This window comes from Stylophora pistillata, chromosome 10 (assembly GCF_964205215.1).
Source record: "Stylophora pistillata chromosome 10, jaStyPist1.2, whole genome shotgun sequence".
Classification (NCBI taxonomy): Eukaryota; Metazoa; Cnidaria; class Anthozoa; order Scleractinia; family Pocilloporidae; genus Stylophora; species Stylophora pistillata.
Window position 1 is genome coordinate 7,989,274 of NC_142528.1, and position 19,613 is coordinate 8,008,886.

Genomic DNA, 19,613 nt, shown 5'->3' on the forward strand with positions numbered 1-19,613 from the left:
TTTCACGACAAAACTTTACAAACAAGGTCTACCAGTCTGAATGCATAGTTAATGTATGGTGTTATATGGTACTCTTGCCCTAACTTGTTTTGCTTAAAAACCGCTTCTTAAAAGCTGCATAATTCATTTACAACGAAAAGGAATTAAAAGACATCTGTACCCAAGCCAAAGTGGGGTAAGCAAAAATATTTCTCTCTGAGTTAAAGTAAACGTGACCTGAGTAATTTGTCTTGAACTATTTTAGCTCTCATCAAAATTGATAAATTACGAACTAGACTCTCTTTCATTATTCTAATCAACTGAAATATGCAAAACAATACTGAAGCATAAATTGGTTTCAGATAAAGATTTAATGGTTAACAATAACAAATAGTGTTTATGACAGTTTTAAATTCAGCATAACACCTTAAATGAAACTGTTAAAACCTAATCTAAAAGCATAAGGTCGCTTCAGTAAAATAGAAAACAGTTTTCATCAAGTCAAAAATGAATGTTGATACCTGAAATTTATGAACTTGAACAAGCATTTCTCACTACAGTACAAATCCTTTGCCATCAGCAAAGGTGCTTTTAATTTTTCTAGGGGGTTGCAAAACTTGTGTAACGAATCCTGAATTTCAGTGATGGGATGGAATTCTTCCTATGTATTTTGCATAGCTATCAATTGGGAATCAGGCTGATCAGTTTCTTAAATATCTTTCATTCTTAATTCTGGGATAAAAACTTCTAAAAGTACTATTGGTCCAAAATTAATTCACTGTTTTTCACATATTTTAGAATACCTAATTGACTAACAATCATGGTATTCTAAAATATGTGGAAAACAGTGAATTAATTTGGGACAAATAGTACTATTTTTTTATCGCCCATTGATATTTTTCTATGGAAATTGACAAATCTCATCACAAGAAAAATCTCTCTTATACAACATATTTCAGAACAAAGCTTGCAAAGCAAGTGTAACATCAAAATATTACTTTAAATATTGCATAAATGTAATAGACACTTTCTATTTTACAAAACTCTGACAGGATAAAGAACAATAAAGTTAAGTTTGATCATGTATATGTTTTAGTAGCTTACACTTCACTTGACCTTTGGCTGCTAAACTACCCCCTAGAAAACCAAATACCAGGTAGAGTCACTTTGGACAGCTGATATCATCTGTTGGGATGCCTGTGGTACCTCATTTAGTTATAAACAAAGTATCATTTATAAAGGGTCTCAGCCACAATAAATGCCTGTGAAGGGGTATGGCTTTAAGTGCCACATCAGGGAGTTTAAGCAGTCGACGGCAAATGCCATGGAAGACGTCGATTAAAAAATGAGTTTCTACTTTTAATTATAATTTCCAAAATGGCTGCATGAGTTTACCGTATCATAGGGCACCAGACCTCAAACTCAAAAAAAGTAGCGTTGAGTTCCAAATGTAAATTAAAATAATTTGCCACTGTGGTTTCGCTTTGCAGACGACACAAATTTTTGTGATTTCACGTTGTTTTGCAAAGGACGGCCAAGAAATGTACAAAGTTTTAAAATGCACGTGCTGGGCTATTGTTCTGCCAATTAGACCTATTGTTTTTCCACGTTCTTGTTGCCATTGCCGTCGTGGTTTGCTTAAAGTCCCTATTGAACAAAGAAGGTAAGGTTCCAGAAATAGCCAAATGAACCTAGTGGTCATTTTGTGAATGCTCCCAAATGGAGTTATTACTGAAACTGGACCACCAGTTGAATATTTATAAAGAGAAGAACTTAGGCTCAAATTACCTAATGATGGTAGAGGTATGAAACATTTTAGGAACACTACCAATTCCATGAAAACAGTCATGATATGAGTTGCAGCTTTTAGAAAAGTTACTTCTTACAGTATGTTAAATAAATAGGGTATGATGAAATACAAAATATTGAGTGAAAAAAGTTTGATACCTGAAATTTCATGCCAAGATTTTTTCCAATGGTCAGTTACCCTCTACAAGAAATACTTAAATATGACTTAAAAATTCAGAATAGAGCTCAACTATTTGTTGAACCAATAAACCATTGAAAGAAATAGCTACAACAGGATGATTTCCATGAAGAGCAGAAATTTTCAATTATGTTTATTTAAAGTTCTACCTTCACAGTTCAGCATTTTTAAAATGAACATGTTTCAAACTGCCTTTTTGTTCCAAAAATAATAATAATAATAAAAAAAGACAATTTTATAAATAAAACAAGAAAACAGAAAATATACTTAGTCTACAGTTGATGCAATTAAGTCAAACCTGAAAATAAATTATTTTTTCAAACTGGTGACTTCAAAATGACAACAAATACTTGAGTTATCCTGATCTTTTTACACAAAACATTAAGTTAATAGTAAGAGTACTATCTCGAGTACAACTTCATCTGTGCTTGAAGATCATCCATTGTTGTCACACCATACTTGTCCCTATCAGTCTCAAGTAACTTGAAAATCTCTTCCAGCTGTTTCCTTCGCATCCTTTAGGAATACGAAGAAAAGGAAAAAGCTGGTTATTCTTTGCATTTAATTAGTTGTGAGGATAATGGAAGCTAACTTTACCAATCACAGAGTGAAGTCTGTTGGTAATGGGTTGCAACTTTTTTGGTTTATAATAAAAGCACTTAAGGGAACGACCATTTAACTTTTGAGGGGGGGGTGGGTGATTTCTGGTCATCAAGAAATTTTTTTTCTAGCAATCTGCTGTGCAGGATATTTGTTTCCAAATTTTTGGTACATTTTTTCTATTAAATTTGGGCTACATGCACTTTTTTTCTTCCAACAAGCGCTTGCAGGAAATTTTTTCAAAGCACCCACCCCTCCCCCCCTCAAAAGTTAAGTGGTCAGCCCCTAAAGTCTATTTTGTCACTCACTCTTTTTCTTGATCCAATTCCTCTTCAGTCATTTGGTTTTCAATATCTTTGATACCCAATCGACTTGACTTGTAGTAAGTCTGGATGTTGGAAGCATCTGCCATTGTCATTTCTTTCACCTTTTTCTTTTCTTGATTCTCTGAGACGGGTTCACTAGACTCTCTAGAAATCTTCTCTTTTTCATCTTCACTAAGGTAATGGATATCTCTTGCCTTTATAATTCCTGCTCCTTGCAGAAACTTTGTGGCTTCCTCAACTGTCACCTCGTCATCTTCATCCTATATTTCCATCGGGAAAGACATAGCTTCAGATATTTTGGTTTTATTGACTGAGTTGAAGATATAAATTTCCCACCATAGAGAGTTTCTACAGCTGACTTCGTAAGCATTAACCCTTCAAAAGAGTGAATGGGGAAGGGCTAGCCCTCAAAAGATCTGCTTCATATTATCAATTCAGTTGATAAAACCAAATTATCTTGAAATAACCCCTACTGACACAGCACCACAACTTCTTTGGAAAATGACTCCCTTAGACAATAGTTTTAGTCAGTTTCCCAAGGGAGTCTTGCAGTATAATGCTAGTTTAGATGACATATCAAACCTGAGGGACAAACAGTTGAATTAAAATCATTTTTCTAAGTTCTTTCCTCTTAAGAAACTTGTACTAAACAGAAATCTAACAATTAAATCCCACAGAGCTTTAAACAGCATATTCATTATTTTAAAATTCTAAAAATCTTTACTTTGAAAGTAATAGTGTTAAATGTCATGATAAAAGGCATGCTTTCTAGAGGAACTGTATTATAGTGGAAGCTCGATTATCAAGACCTAAATTATCCAGATTTTTTGCTTATCTTGACTTGCTTCTCTGATTCAATTTTTAAAATGAATATTAATTGGTCATATTCAAGATCTGTAACCACTTTTCTCCATCAGCCAAAGCATAAGTTAGGTCATTGTAAAACATTGTTGGTCAGCCTAATACCTTCTCATAAATACTTTTAACAAATGTTAACAGTTTATTGAACAAGATTTGAGAATATGCCTGAATTCTTGCATGATATTGTTTAAATGATATGTATTTTCTTTCGAGTTTTTCAGATTTATTTTTAATTTCGATATTCATATTTTCGATTATCCAGGCTCTCTATTATCCAGACTAGTCCAAGCAGTCCCCATGATTTGCTGGATAATCGAGGGTCAGCTGTACTCTTAGGCACGGTTCAGACGCCAAACTTTTCATGAGCCGAACTCGATTTGAATTTGTACCAACCCAAATTTAACAAAAGTACACCTGCTGATTCAGACGCCGTTCTTTTCGGCCATTCCAAATTCAGTTCCAGTAAAACCAGTCAAACTGCTTGCAAAATACATACAACAATTTATGCATTAGGATCAGCACATGAAAAGTGCGGCGACTGAATTAAAGCCGTTCCAATGGCATTCTACAGGCGAAATTCTCGGCCAAGCCAGGCGGGAAGAACGGGTGAGCCGTTCCAAATTGAAATAGCCGTTCCAAATTGGATTCAGATGCCGATCTTTTCATGTACTTAATTCAAGGAATTAGGTTCGGCTCATGAAAAGATCGGCGTCTGAACTGGGCCTTAGCATCAAAGCAGAGCAAATATTGCACATGCTTACTGCTTTTTGAGTAACAATGCAAGAGTTTCTTGGTTGGCAAGAGTACCATATAACCCCATACATTAATTATGCATTCAGACTAGTAGACTTTGTTTTTAAAGTTTTGTCGTGAAAGACAAAGGAGTGGAATGCATAATTAATGTATGGGGTTATATGGTACTCTTTCCTCTTGGTTTGACAGAAAGGTTCACTTAGCAAAATCATCTTCATATTTCAATGACATGAAATAATTTGAGAACGGATACAATAACAATAATGAAATGATTGACATTCCCTCACACAATACTCTTTTTAAAAAAAGTATATATACAACATCTGCTTCATGGTAAACGAGTGTGGAAATAAAATCTTTTTGAAAAAGTTACTGGTGGAATTAAAGCTTGATTCGAGCAACTGAAATCGCATGTGCGCTGGATATCTTTTTATTTCATTCATCTCAAAAATTTTGACGAATAGATAAGAGACGTAAACAACGAAGAGATTGTAAAAATTTTTCACAGTAGGTTTTGAGCTGATAAATTTCTTTCACACAAATGTTAAATTTTTGAAATACTTAAAATCTCCTCTTTATCAAACTTGACCGTTCAAATGCGAAAAACAGTCGTCGCTCTCCCTTTAAAGGCTATTCGCCGCTATCGAGAATTTTTCGACAGAATTTGCTATTCATTCAGAATTCAAATAAAAAGGCTAGAGGGAAAAAGGAAGAGCACACAAACTTTTTATTAATAAGAAAATGAAGAAGACGGTAACTTAGACAGTGAACATGATTGAAATATTTACCTTCTTTCCTGCCGTCACTGTGTGTGTTTTTTCTCCAGAATTCGAGCTTAGCCCGATTACCTTTCTCCGCCATAGGTACCACGAAATCAATACCGCTAGAACAGCAAATACGACAGGAAGAATATTCTGAGATAAAAGGAAATACATAACTGGCAATTTTTCGCCAATTACCCGCCTACAATGTCGGTAGAGCAATCAATGCAATCGAGGAATTAAAAAATATTCTTGTTTAGACGGGCTGTCATTGAAAACCGCTGGACAAGCCTCGGTTCCATGTGGCGGGAAAGAGACCACCGGCTTGAAAAAATGGTGTGTGCTGGGGGAGCGATTGGGTAGAGGGGGTGTGTCACAGATGCATTTCAGAATAAGCTTAGGGGAAGTACATTCGACGCAAACGGTCAACAATAAGATGTCACGCAAAATAGACAAACTTTAATTGGTATGTCTCTGGAACCATTTATGCTTCTTCAACCACCGGAATAGTCCCTTTTTCCGCGTGTGCAGTTGAGCCCCAAATATGCTATTGCCATCGCCGGTCGCTTGGAGGAAACAAGTGACTGATAACTGTGTAGCTTTCTTTTTTTCTCTTTGGAAAGGTTGTACTAATACTGGCTTTCAATTCAAGCCTGATTTGTGACGCTGCCACTTTCATGGTAACAGTGTTTTGTCCTAACACCGACTATGTAATTAAGGTTTTCCGTTTCCTGATTTCTCGTCTTGTTTGACCCTATACTGTTGCTTAATCCTGAAATCCCCAAGAGCGACTAGCATCTAATTTCTCCTTGCGATACCACCCCTGAATCAAATATAAAGGTCACGAGAAGGAAAGAAATGACCACCAACTATAAGAGCTGATTGTAATACAAATTCTCTTCGTCTGCATCTTCGGAAACCTATGGATAACACTATAGAGAATATACATAATGATGTTAAGGTGTTAAGGGTTCAAAATCTTTACTGCTCTTCCTTCTACGTGTCTCTTGAAAACTGTAAGTAACAACTTTGAATTCTGATGAGATTGACAGTTAACTTTTATTTACATGTCATACACAATATTTACAAATAAAAATAAGAAACCATAACAAAAAGGAATGATTTGAGGATGCAGCATTTGCTTTATACGCTAATATAACAAGATTACTCAGGAGATTGCGTTGTTTTAGAATTGCATTTCCAGGAGCTCAAACCTAACCAGTGGGAGAAAATTAAATTTTAGCCAATACGAAGCGTTGATGTACACTTTCCCGCTCTTGGTACCAGTGCACGCTTTTACCTCGACATCTGATTGGCTCACTGCATTAGTTTATTCTGGCTGTGATTTAGTTGGATTCAGTTAACAGAGAGTAAACATATTAACTGAAAACTACTCCAATAAGAGTAGCTCTCGTCCTGAGGATCTCATCGCGACTGAATTTCACATTCGAGGGACAGGAGTTATACAGAGGTAGTCGTTCAAAGGGGGAAGGGGAAGTTGGGAATATTAATTGTGCGCTACGATTTCTTAATTGGCTCCCTGTTTTTTGTACAGGTTAATTGACGTATTTTATCCAGACACTTGGAGGGAGGAAACAGAAAACTCCAGAAAGAACAAATATCATACTTAGGCAGATGGACAAGATTGACATGGGATTCTGCAAGGCGAACCAAACAAAAGTTTTCAAGATTCGCAAGCCGTTGCTTAACGCGAGTGACGCACGTCAAACTCTGCACGACGGCACGAAATATCAGTTAATAACTATAGTTTGAGTTTGTCTGTTGAACAGTTCCAGTGTGATGTTACTCAAGAAGGCTGGGATGGAGTTAAATCTGCTCAAATACGTCGATATCTGATCCGTTAACTGAGAAGAAAAATCTGTGGCTAGCAACATCATTTCCCCTTTAACATTGCTCTGGAAAAAATAAAAGGAAAAAAACTACAGGGTCAAACACGAAACAGTTATCAGGTTATATCAAATTTTCGATAAAACACTTCTTCCTAAAAAACAACTTAAAGAATTAACACGGATGTACCAAGCCAAAACATTGGATGTGATCATGATCATGTTACGACACAGTTGCCGTCCATATCTCAAATTATGTCTTTCAAAAATTCCTCACTGTTGTGTTGATATACCGTAAGTTTAACCAACTGTAGAACTTACTTCAAACAACAGATCGTCCGAAGATCTCTCAGCATACATGGACTGAAGCCGATACTGATTGTCTCGAATGACATCAATCTTGTAGCCTGTCAGGGCATAGCAAGCTTCTCGAAATTCTTGAATCTTCTTCTTGAAAACCTTACAATAAAACGTTACGTGAGATGTAATCACGTTGGAAAAGATTAAGTTACACTTTGCGTTACAAGTTTGTTCTAAAGAGCGAGTGTTCTCTGACTTCTCTGGCAAGAATGATTGATAAGTAAGTTAGCATGCTTTGCAGCTAAACTATTGCAACGAGCCACGACTTTGTTTTACCTCTTTTAGTCGTTGATTTTTCATCTCTGCCGAAGACAACTGTGCTTTGAAATCTGTTAAGAAAATAGCAAAATCTTAACCTGCTCATATTTTGCCAGCAGCAAGATGAAAAAATTTCGAGGGGGACCAGCAGCTGTAAACAGAACCGTGCTAAATATGGAGCAATGATAAGTATTACCAAGCATCCAAAGAGTAATGAATGATAGAACCAAGAACTATTTACCCTGTAAGGCTGCTCTCACAGGCGCTGTAGCACGAGCGGTGGGGCCGCGAGACACGAGCTTGCAGAGTCCTTATTCGGCTCATTTCTCGCTGCTTCCACGCTCAAACTGCAGCGCTCTGGAGAGCCTTCACGCATACTAGGGATTGCGAGGCTAACCTTCCACTTGTCTGACCACACTAGGTGCAGTCTCAGGACTCAGCTTGCTGAGGAGGCTGGTGTCATTAGAGCTACTTCCTCCCTCCTCCAAGAGCTTCAGTTTCCTCCTCAGACATTCGTTTTCCTTCTTCAGTTTCTCCAGCTCTTCCCCACGCTGCTGCCTAGCGACGCTGGATGGATTCATCGATAGGTGGACAATCTTGGTTTTGGTTGGATCGTAATAACCCTGGAAGAAGAAAGCGCAGGTGAAAGGGGCAGGAACCTATTTCTCGAGAATTGCGTTACCTGTCCTAAAAAGCGACTTTTTAGACAATTCTGGAGTTAATCCCATAAAATTATTCAAATAACAAACAGCTCTTTTGTTCGTCTGCATTCACTCAGCGCTGGGAAACTGTGGAACAAGTTACTTCTGAATTGAACTGCATCTACAGATCCTTTTTGTCTTAAAAACTAATCTCTGTCGTATGTTTTGTTCATTGCAGTAATGAAAATGATCCGATCGCCATTGTTTTATTCTGAGCAACAGGGCACCCCCCCCCCCACCCCTGACTTATCAGTCGACTTAGTGTGCTTGGTTGGAGGACGGGTAGGTGCGCAATTGCTAACATACTGATATTAATCCAAACACAGATCTATGCACAAATTTTTAAGACGAAGAGCTAATTGTAACGAGCTTTGACTGTCTAAATGATCTTCATAAATGACCATACCCGCATGTGCATTTGGTCTTTGTTGATTTCGTAAATTTCCAGCTGTTCTTGTAGCTTGGCATTCTCTGCCTGCAGTTTTTCTAACTCTGTCCTGTGAGAATACATTGTTGAAAATAGTAACTCTTTTAATCGCAGTTTATGAGATTCTCATTTGAGAATTTTAATACATGCATGATAATAAATAAAATTACAATGAACACAACCTTGACGATTCCGTTCACCAGTGCCTCGAGGCTGGCGTCTGGAATTAGCGACGTCCTTGATCGCAATGTTAAGAAATAAAGAAGTTTTTTCCCACGCATTCGTATTTTTTCCAGAAATCTTCGTTAAGCCGACTGAACAATAATTCCCGTTGTCCAGTCCAATCCAATCAAAAAAAGAGGGTGATCGAACCCAGCGGCATATTACACGTGAAATGGTTCAAGTATAAACCTCTACTACCATTCGCTCTGACGTAAAGAGCTAACGCTCGAAACGTCAGCTTTGAAACTCTTTACGGTGGCCAATTTACATTATCAACTCATTCTACTGACAACAATCATTCACTTGACTCTGATGATGACTTCCGCACAGGTTGTCGAAACGTCAGTCACTACCACCGACAACAGTTCTTCTCAGGACTACACTCACCCGGACGATCAGACTACACCTTCACATGTTACCCCGGGGTTCAAACCATTTACTGCATTATCAACTCAGTTGATAAAACCAAGATTTCAAAACAATCTGGCCAGGGGGGGTCTGCAAGGGTCTCCATTCATGGTGGCTGTTAAAACTCAATTGGCTGAGAAATGACGGCTTGAGTTTAATTGACATGGATCAAATGGATGGCTCATGTTTACGAAGCCAATCAACAAATGAACAGGCTCAGCCGTTGGACATAACAGGGAAACCTTTTTTGAAAACAATCTATTAACTGGAAAAAACCGTTACCTTAATGCACTGTCTGCAGGTTTAGTTGGCGTTTGTTTGGCAACGTTGTCCCGCAGTTCGCAAATTTCAACCTCAAGCTATATAAAAATTGCATTAAAAAGATTGTTAATTATTGTTCTCCTAAAATACTTTCATAGCTGTAGTAAATGTTTTTATGTCTGTTCGACATGTAGTTGGAGTAATTATCTGTTAAAACCTCGGGGGAGAACAGCAAATTTTCCTTCTCAGTTTGTCTTGCCTACAGAACAGTCGTCGTTTTCTTGCTTATTTGAGACAAATAGAGGTGAACACGAGGCTAGCGCGAAGGGTGAGTCGCCTGCAAAGGGTGAGACACACGAGAGAGAGTGTCACTCTTCTCCTCCTCCACTCGTCTGGAAAACCACAAAAAATTATTAATAAAAAGAAAATAAGGGGGAGGGGGGGGGTGATGCCTGTAGAGCAGGTTATTCATTTTAAAACTCGTTCAGTGCATTTCTAATAATTGCATACTTGATTCGCCCTGAGTCTTTCCTTGCTTGTTTCGTCGGCTTTCTGGTTCACTTCAAGCTGAAAGCAACGAAACACATAGATCCGATTCTTATTTACTAACTTCAACTAGACCAGTCTCTGATAAGGGCTCTTCCGCCCCCATTACTCATGCATTAAGAATGGCAACATGGTTTTGTACCAAAATAAAACTTGTGCCACCTTGGGCTACCGCAACAACAAATAAAAAAAATAAAAATACAACCAGAAGAAATTGATGGAGTCAAACTTAGGTGGTGGTAATGGCCTACTTTCCTGATCCAATTATTTTGTGTGGATGTTTAGTTCAGCTGAATCAAACTGTTTGACGTCAAAACGTTTCTAATTCTCTGTAATAAAACAGTAACTTTTAGAAATAAAAAACGGTCCTGTTGGCATATCTGATACTTGCCTCAAATGGAATGAAATTTCACGGAATGAAAGTGCAATATATGGAGGATTGCTTTACCAAACACCACTGTGACCTAACTGACCTTGTATAGTTGGGTTGACAACGACCCAGAAAATAATTTTTGAGCGAAACTCACCTCCAATGTTTCGATGTGCTCGTGGCACGTCTTGAGACGAGCCTCCGCCTATTAAATGGAGGAAACCAAAACATGGTTGAATTCCAAACAAATTCGTATGGTAAGAGACTAATCATTATTTATTTATTTTGTGTGTGTGTGTGCGTGTGTGTGTGTGTGTGTGCGTGCATAAGTTGTGTGTATGGGAGGGGGGTAGAAGGACTAAGGGGGAGTTGGAGGATTTTAGGGGGTCACACATGGTTTTCGGGAGGAACAGCGGGGGAGCAGTCATTTTTAACAGGGGGTCATTAGAACATTACAGAGCAATGGGGGGGGGGGGTTGGGAAAATTTTATCGTTACACAACCAAAATTCTCTGACTCCTCCCAGGCAATAAAAAATGACCATTCCTTAAGTGGTTGGTTGAGAATAAACTTAGTTAAAATGTTCATACAGCTCTTACGATATTTACACTCCAAATGGTTGCATGTCAGACAATATCCTAATCAACAAGAATTTTAGCTGTAACATAAATGCACCTCCTCGACCCACCTCTTGTAATCTGGAGTGTACGTGAGGATCATAGTTTGATGAGTAGCTACTGTCATAAGTGTCAAGAATTCTGCGGCAGCCATCACGCTCCTAGGGTGCCATTTACAAGAAAAAGAGAAGGTGAAAAATTTCAGAGACAAGTATTCTTTAAGTTTTATATTGTGACTGCAAGTCAAGACATCTTTCAAGCTAAGACTTACAGCTGTCACAAGAAACAAGCGTCTTTGGAGCCTTTGATTCACTTCTTTTTGTCTGTCACCATTCTCCTAGTAATTGTAAATAACAAAACACAATTAAAGACAAAAATTATTAAAAGTCAAGTCAAACTTGAATTATGGATCATTTTAAGTGCATCTCATTTTAATTCAAATTTGTCAAGTTTTCAATACTCCAAACAAATATTAAGTGGTTAAAATTCTCAAAAGCCTGGGGTAAGACCAGTTAGCTGTTTAACTCCCAGAAATGATTTACATGTAACTTCCTCCTACAACATCTCTTCGTCATTGAGCAAACAGGTAATGAGAATACTCAAACTTATCAGGTAGTTGTTATCTTAATCTAACACCAAATTCTCTAAACTAATTTATGAAGAAATGTGCAGCAACCAGAGGGGAGAATTAACAATCAGATCTTGGAAGTTTAAGGGTTAAAAACGTAGCCAAGTAGTCGGGACGCATTTCAGCTGCTGTTGCCATAGCAGGGACACGGCTATTGCGGAAAGGGGGCTATGACTGGAGGTTCAAAGGCAATATTTATCCTAATTGCATCCTGATTGATGAATCTGTAGCTACTCTCTCAAAAGGTGGCATGTGAAATGGTCTATCAAGGGAAGTAAAAAAACAAATTCAACACAATCATGCCTATGGTAGTTTCAGTGACCTAAAGTACATGTATGAGACAGGGGTTTCATTAATGTTTTTTGCAGGAGGGCAACTGGTTTTCACAGGCGGGCAAAACTCTTTGAACTGAACTTCTTTATAAGATAAACTTTCCTCCAGATGGTCATATCAGGTGGGCAAAGCCGTCCTCACAACCAATCAATTTGCCCAGTGCCTGGCCCTTAATGAAACCCCTGAATGAGAGATGCTAAATTGCAGAAGGCCGATGGTTAATGAAGGCAGCTGGATGGGATACATTGACACTAACTACCATCAGATGCAAAGCCTCATAATATTTACATATACATGTATATATACATGAAAAAGTGCTCAATGCAGGTTGCAGAGCGTTTCAATACCAGTTATAAATTAATGACAGGAAGATTGCTTCACCATTACGTCTGACGATCCCAGTGCAAACTGCGTGAAACTCAGAGTAACGGTGAAACGATCTTCCTGTCATTAATTTATAACCGCTACATAAATATATACATACATATATACCTACATATATGAAGTGATAGCAGACAAGAAAAATATCACTAGAGGGTTTGGTTTAAGGTTGCTCTAAACCTTCCCTGGTGCCTTCAACATCTTGTAATCTGATAATTACCTTAAATTCAGCTGACTCCTTTTTAACAGCTGCTAACTCCTGTACTGCTCTGTGATAAGCTGTCTCATGAATCTGTGCACTGACGAAAAAAAAAAACAAAAAGCAAAAAACAAAAAAAAAACAAAAACAAAAACAAGGAACAATCAACCTTCATGGACTGCTGAAAACAGGGGTTAACTTCACAGCCAGGCTGAGAAATAGTTCTGGTGTGATAGAGGCTAACTCTTTTTAAAAATACCATTATTTGATTTGTAATTCTTCCCTCTGGGGACCATATATTTCCTTCTCAGTGAGTTAAGAGAATTTGGTGTTGAATCAGAATAACAGGCTTCAGATTACCTAGATTTCAGCTCACTTTGTGTTTCTAATAACACCACTTGGCCCTTTTGAAGATTTGCAACATCTTGTGCAAGTTGGGCTGGAGATCTGTTGAGAAATGGATCTTTAATAGGTAATACACTGTACGTGCTATTCAAATATCAAATGGCAGAAATAACATTGGACTTTTAACTGGCTCTTGTTGCCTCACTTAAGATGCAATCAAGGCAGAGAAGATAAACATATTAAATAAAAAAATATAACATGAAATTATCAACATTTTGGAACAAATTCCATGGTAAGAGTGAAATAACATTTAACACATAAGCAAGTTCCTGCTTTCTTTATCATTTTTCCCTTTTTAACATCATGATAAATTAATTTGAATTTAGTCAACTGATTATTTATTGCACAAAAAGGCAATGTGACACAGCTGTATCAACTGCAAATTACAAATAAATTTCTTTGTTAAGAATCATTTATGGTTCACAGACCTTAGCCTTTTTGTCCCAGACAAATCTTCTGTCTCCCACTTCTGAATTTTCTTTTTAAGCTCCTAAGATATTTATTGCAAATTATTATTATCCAACTACACTCTGTAAAGTACAAGTAATGCATAAGACGAGTACAAATGTCATACGGTACTTGTACTCCAGAGGACCAGTTAGACAGGTCTTCCTGTATCACGCAAGCAATGAGTTATTCATATTTTGGAGAATATGGGTACTGATGTTGTTGTGTAAAAGGTAAAATTCTTAATGTATAGCAAAATAAAGTGTGAATGTGCTCTGATTTAAAAGAAAAAAAGCCAATAAGCTATTAGAAAACAAATTACAAACAGCAGTCCTAATTATGGCAATCTGCAGTCTTTCCTTACACTTAGGTAGCACGGAAAGCTGTAAAACTCTTGAACAAAAGCTCATCTTTCAAACCGGCAGTCTAAATCCCACAGGGATCAACGAACGCTTTTCATTCCACTAATTTATTCGTGTTTTTCTCGTTGCCATGCTCCCACCAATAACGTAGCTCCATTTTCTGCCTTTAAAAGCACACAAAACCCACAATTCCTCTATTTGCTCTGACGAAGGGCTAACGCTCGAAACGTCAGCTTTTGTAATTGTTACGGTGGCCAATTTACCATTTCAACTTTGTTGATATATCCAAATTATATAGCAGTCCTAATTAGGTTGTAGATTTTTTTTTTTGGATTGTTAGCATGTTTTGAACTTTTATGTGATTGATCAGTGCTCAGTGACTGTGAATAAGAATCAGAGTCAGTGTCAAATGCTATTTTCTCTCCTGTTTGAGGAACACTACAGAAGGCTACTAGAAATTTAAATAGGGAACATCAAAACCTAAATGATTTTACATATGAAAACACACACTACTTTTCACATGGAAATCAGACCTCATTTTCAATCTCCACTCTTGTTAACTCTGTAACTCTTTGCTCTGCCCTCTGCAGCTTTCCTTGTAAACTGTCTGCTTTCTCTTTTAACAGAAGATTACTTTCATTTATTTCCCTGTCAATGCAAGTAAACATAAGAAACACATAAAATTTGCTTTTAACAACTGAGTTGAGAATGCAAACAGGCCACTTTAAAGAGTTGCTAAGCTGACATCTTAAGTGTTAGCCCTTTTGCCAGAGTCAATGGGCAGACAGTTTGAAAGTATTTAAAAGGACATGCACTTTTTAGTGTAATGTGGTTTAAAAGGCCAATCATTAAAAATGGTGTACCATAAAAAAACACATAGTGAGTATAATAAATGGCTAGCTATGTGTAAATGTTATGTACAGGGCCCAGTTATTCAAAGGGCAGATTATGCTATTCAATAGATAAATCACTATCCAGTGGAGAACCATCAACAAAACATACTGCGCTATCTACTGGATAGCAATTTATCCTGCAGATAGCATTATCCATCCTTTGAACAACTGGGACCAGATTGATAATTATAAATAATAAACCATGATATTCACTGGGAACACTTTGATAGTAAACGTTACATATACCATAAGAAAACCCCTTAAGAATATACACCTGTTTAGATTTTCATTTGAACTATACTACAAACAAATAGAAGAAAAAAACACCTATGGTATTCCTCAGGCTAACATAAGAGAAATTATAACATAACCAAAGTAAAGCGCGTGCTCTGATTGGTCAATTTGGCATCCCCCATTTGCCCATGGGTGTACACTGGTGATGTGAGCAAATGCAAAGACTATTTTTCTGCAGGCGCTTGTTTTTTTCTGGTCATGTTAGATTTGTTAAATAAAAGGGAATCTTTAGCTACAATGTATCAATGTCATGTTATAAAACAAATGATAAACACCACAGCGTACACTATTGAGTTATGGATTCACTTGGGAGGTTTGCTAAGCACTCAAGAAGCTAGAGTCACTCTCAGCTATCGCCTCACATGACTCTTACGCTTCTGTCGTGCTTAGCAACCTCCCGCATGCATCCATAACTCAATAATGTACGCTGTGGTGTTTACCATTTGTTAATTCTTAGAGAAATACTTGCTTCTGAAATTCTTTGGAAAGTGAAGATGTAGACTATATTTTTTTCAAAATCATTTGTAAATGTTTTGTTTCACGATTAAATATTGCTTTCTTAATTAAATCAGTTTTTGTTCCTCATTAATATTCACAATCTCGATTATACAGACCCTTGATTATCCAAACTATTCCAAATATTTGAGGTTGAACTGTACCTTTTTATTTAAGTTTGACACTGACCTTTGGCTTTTGTAAGTTAAGAGGAAAATCAATGTGCAAAGCAAAGTTACCATGATAGTATCCAAGAAACACATGACTAAAAAGATGTACCTGTAATAATGATTTTCATCTTTTAACTTAGCATTTTCTTTTTCCAGTTCTCTGTACTTTGTAAGTTGCGTCTGCATTGCCATTGCAATTCCTGTAGCTTCATCCTGCCGTGACAACTTCTGCTCCAATTCCTTACAAAAAAAAATTTGACAATTAAACTTATCGTGCGAGGTCCATATGGGAAAAAGAAAACTGCGTCTGAGGTCTTGAGTATAGCCCGAGGCCAAAGCCAAGGACCATACTTGAGACAAATGGCACAGTTTTTTACCATACAAAATGATCTTGAATAGTGAATAACCTATTCATTTTTTCTGCTTTGTCACAATTAAATGACACAGAAAATTAGTCCAGTCCATGGACAATATTATAAAAAGGTAGACCTGTAATGGGTGCAGGTTTAGTCAATCAGATTCAAGTATTTTAGATTCTGGCCTGCTGAGATGCTTCAAAAAAAATTACAGCTGCATTGATTTTATACAGGGTTCGTACACTTTTTCAGGCCAAATATTCAAGGACTTTTCAAGGACTTTCCAGGACCTTACTTAGAAATTTCAAGGACTTTTAATTTGTAATGACAATTTTACCTCAAAACCAAGAAAAATGTTTCTGTTAACATCTATGTTTTGGGTTTACCGAGGGTGCAAAACAAAAGCAGATATTTTTTGATGTTGTTCAATAAAAAATCAAGGACCCAAAATGAAATTCAAGTACTTTCAAGGCCTTGAAATCGGCCTCCTGAAATTCAAGGATTTTCGAGGTTTTCAAGGTTTTCAAGATGCATACGAACCCTGTTTTACAACATGGCCCAAAAAAATGAAAACTCAAACCAACCCTGTTAAGTGTAAGTGACAATTTTTTTTTCTTCTGGAAGGTCTCTTCATACATTTGCATCAACATGTCATCAAAAGATGATGAAGTCTAAAATATGTCTTCAATTTACCTTGACCCTATGCTCAGCTGTTCTTGAACTTTCTCTGAGCTGTTCCAGCTCTGGCAGTTGAGTCATCACCACACTAAGTCTTCTGCAGAATAAACATTCATGAAGCAGAATTTATAAATATCCAATACTACAGAAATAATAGTTACACCACTAACTATATATATAGTAAATATAAATACATATTAGGTAATGCACAAATCCAATTGTTCAGAATTGTCCATGAAATCAGAAGTCTTCCACATTGATGTTGCAGAAATAATTCCTACATTTCCAATACCCTTTGACCTCTAAGCAGGGCTGTGGTCTAGCAGCACCCAGTCACCCCCAACGTCTTACTTTTGCTCTTGGGTGACGCAGGAATCTTAGCTATTTCATAAAAAGCATATGCTGGGCACCCTGGATTTCACAGTTTCAGAGCACTGGGCTCCCTTCAATTTTTCTTAGAGTGCAACCTTGCCTCAGAGTGACTGGCATCTAATATCTCCTTACAATATCACCCCTGAATCACACATTAAGGTCATGAGAATAAAGGAAACGATCACCGACTACAGAAAATACATGAAATATCTAGTAAAAATGGAGATCACTTTTATTTACCTTTTAACATTTTCAAGCTGACCCTCTGTATCCCCCAGTTTATTTTGCATTACAGCCAGCTCAGTTCCCTGTCTGAAATATAACAAAAACAACTGTCTCCATAACAAAATATATTATTTCTATAACTTTACAATGGGAGGCACAGAAGCCTCATGGTTAGTGAATTTGACTCTAGGTTTGAGCCCTGGCCAGGGACATTATGTTGTGTTCTTGGTCAAGACACTCTACTCTCACAGTGTCTTTCTTCACCCAGGTGTTTAAATGGGTACTGGAAAATGTAATGCCAGGGACAACCCCAAGATGGACTAGCATCCCATCCAGGGGGGAGTAGAAATACTCCTAGTCGCTTCATGCTACAGAAACTGAGGTTAAGCCCCGGCATGATGGGCCACTTGGCTCACAAACAGACTTTACCGATATAACTTCACAGAGGCGAGAAGATACATACAGAGATTACAACCCATTAAATATTTCTCCTGATGGAACTTATCAGTTTGAGTGTGTCACATGACACAGAATGACTCAGCTTAAACTGGGAAATACGCTACAAGAGGTATTCCCCATTGTTTAAACTTTATATACAATATAATGATAGAAGAAGAAAGATGGTAAATTTTGAGCTTGGTAAAGAAATACATGCAGAGAAAGATACTTTTTGTCTTGTCACCAGCATGAGACAGAGAAAAAAGCTGAGTCTTCATGGGGAATCCAAGAAAATATGACCATGGTTTTTGCTTGGATTAGAGCTGGTAAGGAGGACCTCTTTTGTTGTTATTAAGAAGAGAAAAACTGGCCTGTTGACAGAAAAAGCTTTTTAAGACTTATGATGGCAAAAACAAATTACCTTTAGGACTAAAGCTTTGTTTTAGAGTGGTGTGTCTCATGCGAAAAATCTGGCTCATCCTCAGTGTAAAAACCTGTGACACTCACGATTGACGTAAAACAAAGACAAAACATTATAAACAATAGTGTACAGCAAAACAATACCTCATGAAACAAAGAAAACCCCGTCAGGTTTTTACACCGAGGATGACCCAAAAATCTGGCAAGATTTCCATATTACCCCAGACATTAATTATGCATAGAGTGTTGCAAAGAAACCTTTATATTAAGCCTTTATGAAATGGAATGCATAATTAATGTACAGGGTTATATGGAAATCTTTTCAGATATCTGTCCAATACTCTCACTAAACAGTTACCTGAAAAGGGAATTCTTCAACTCCATTTCTTTTTTACTTGAATCCTCTCGCAACTAAAAAATGATCAACAAGTTGAATTAAACTCAACAAGTCTCAATACTCAAGTGACAATGTCAAATTCTGCTTTGCATTCTTTAGAAAAAAACAAACAACTCAAACGTAAAGAAAGTAAAAATAAAGCTAAGAAGATCTGACAAAGGTAGGTACCTCGTCTTTTTCTGCAGACAGTTTCAGTTTTTCCCTCTGCAAGTTTTGAATCGTTTGCTCCGATTTGTTCCGGTAAGTCTCGTATTCTTTTTTCAGATCTTTCAATTGATCTTTAGCGTTTTTTTCTTGCTCTGCGATATACTGAATGTTTTGTTGTAGGTCTTCGTATTTCTCTTCCAGTCTTCTCCGTTCGAGCTTGTCATTTCCATTCTCCCTTTCAAACTCGATTCTAGCACGTTTTCTTTCCGATTCCAGGACATTCATTTGACTTTCTAGATGCGCAATTTTGCTTCGGCTTTTGATGAGCTCCACATCTTTGACACGCTCTTTAGACAGTAGGCTTCCCTGGCTCCACGATTTATTCAAATTCTTCGCGAAGCTTGTGGAAGACGGCCTCTGACTTTTTCCATGTCCATCATCCGATTGTTCTTCAAAAGTCAACCGGCCCCTCGGGTCACTCGTCAGAAACTGATCGAATTCACCCATGATTTTCACAACAGCAGTGCTGTCATCTGGAGTTCTGAGGAAGTTCATTACTTGAAGGGTATGCTATTTCTTCACTAATTCTCCAAACTTTACTCTCATATAAAGCAACCGACAGCCGCCATTTTGAATGGTTACCGGGCTCGAAAGAACATTGGATCTTGAAAATAGTCAGCCAATCAGACG

General features: G+C 37.4%; 2 protein-coding genes across 2 annotated transcripts; both read right to left on the reverse strand.

Moving 5' to 3' along the window:
- Nucleotides 1-331: 331 nt before the first annotated feature.
- Nucleotides 332-5,528, reverse strand: LOC111328290 (uncharacterized). Its single transcript, XM_022932694.2, has 3 exons — nt 5,295-5,528; nt 2,875-3,152; nt 332-2,482 (listed from the first exon to the last, which is right to left on the reverse strand). Exons 1-3 carry the CDS (start codon nt 5,439-5,441, stop codon nt 2,368-2,370), a joined length of 540 nt encoding a protein of 179 aa, XP_022788429.2. The 5' UTR covers nt 5,442-5,528; the 3' UTR covers nt 332-2,367.
- Nucleotides 5,529-6,307: 779 nt separating this feature from the next.
- Nucleotides 6,308-19,478, reverse strand: LOC111328280 (mitotic spindle assembly checkpoint protein MAD1). Its single transcript, XM_088736696.1, has 19 exons — nt 18,945-19,478; nt 18,738-18,790; nt 17,537-17,608; nt 16,940-17,021; nt 16,000-16,130; nt 14,572-14,686; nt 13,658-13,719; nt 13,185-13,271; nt 12,846-12,924; nt 11,555-11,620; nt 11,355-11,444; nt 10,825-10,872; nt 10,262-10,318; nt 9,773-9,849; nt 8,840-8,930; nt 8,130-8,355; nt 7,751-7,803; nt 7,436-7,573; nt 6,308-7,183 (listed from the first exon to the last, which is right to left on the reverse strand). The coding sequence occupies exons 1-19, from the start codon at nt 19,476-19,478 to the stop codon at nt 7,019-7,021; spliced, it is 2,226 nt and encodes a 741-aa protein (XP_088592822.1). The 3' UTR covers nt 6,308-7,018.
- Between the last annotated feature and the right edge of the window lie 135 nt (nt 19,479-19,613).

Coding starts and splice junctions, on each gene's coding strand:
- LOC111328280 (XM_088736696.1), bottom strand. CDS start 19,478: ATGAACTTCCTCAGAACTCCAGATGACAGCACTGCTGTTGTGAAAATC. Junction 17,609..18,737: donor TTGAAGAATTCCCTTTTCAG/GTAACTGTTTAG, acceptor GTTATATTTCAG/ACAGGGAACTGAGCTGGCTG. Junction 17,022..17,536: donor CAGCTTGAAAATGTTAAAAG/GTAAATAAAAGT, acceptor TTTATTCTGCAG/AAGACTTAGTGTGGTGATGA.
- LOC111328290 (XM_022932694.2), bottom strand. CDS start 5,441: ATGTATTTCCTTTTATCTCAGAATATTCTTCCTGTCGTATTTGCTGTT. Junction 3,153..5,294: donor CAGTGACGGCAGGAAAGAAG/GTAAATATTTCA, acceptor ATGGAAATATAG/GATGAAGATGACGAGGTGAC. Junction 2,483..2,874: donor GAATTGGATCAAGAAAAAGA/GTGAGTGACAAA, acceptor GTATTCCTAAAG/GATGCGAAGGAAACAGCTGG.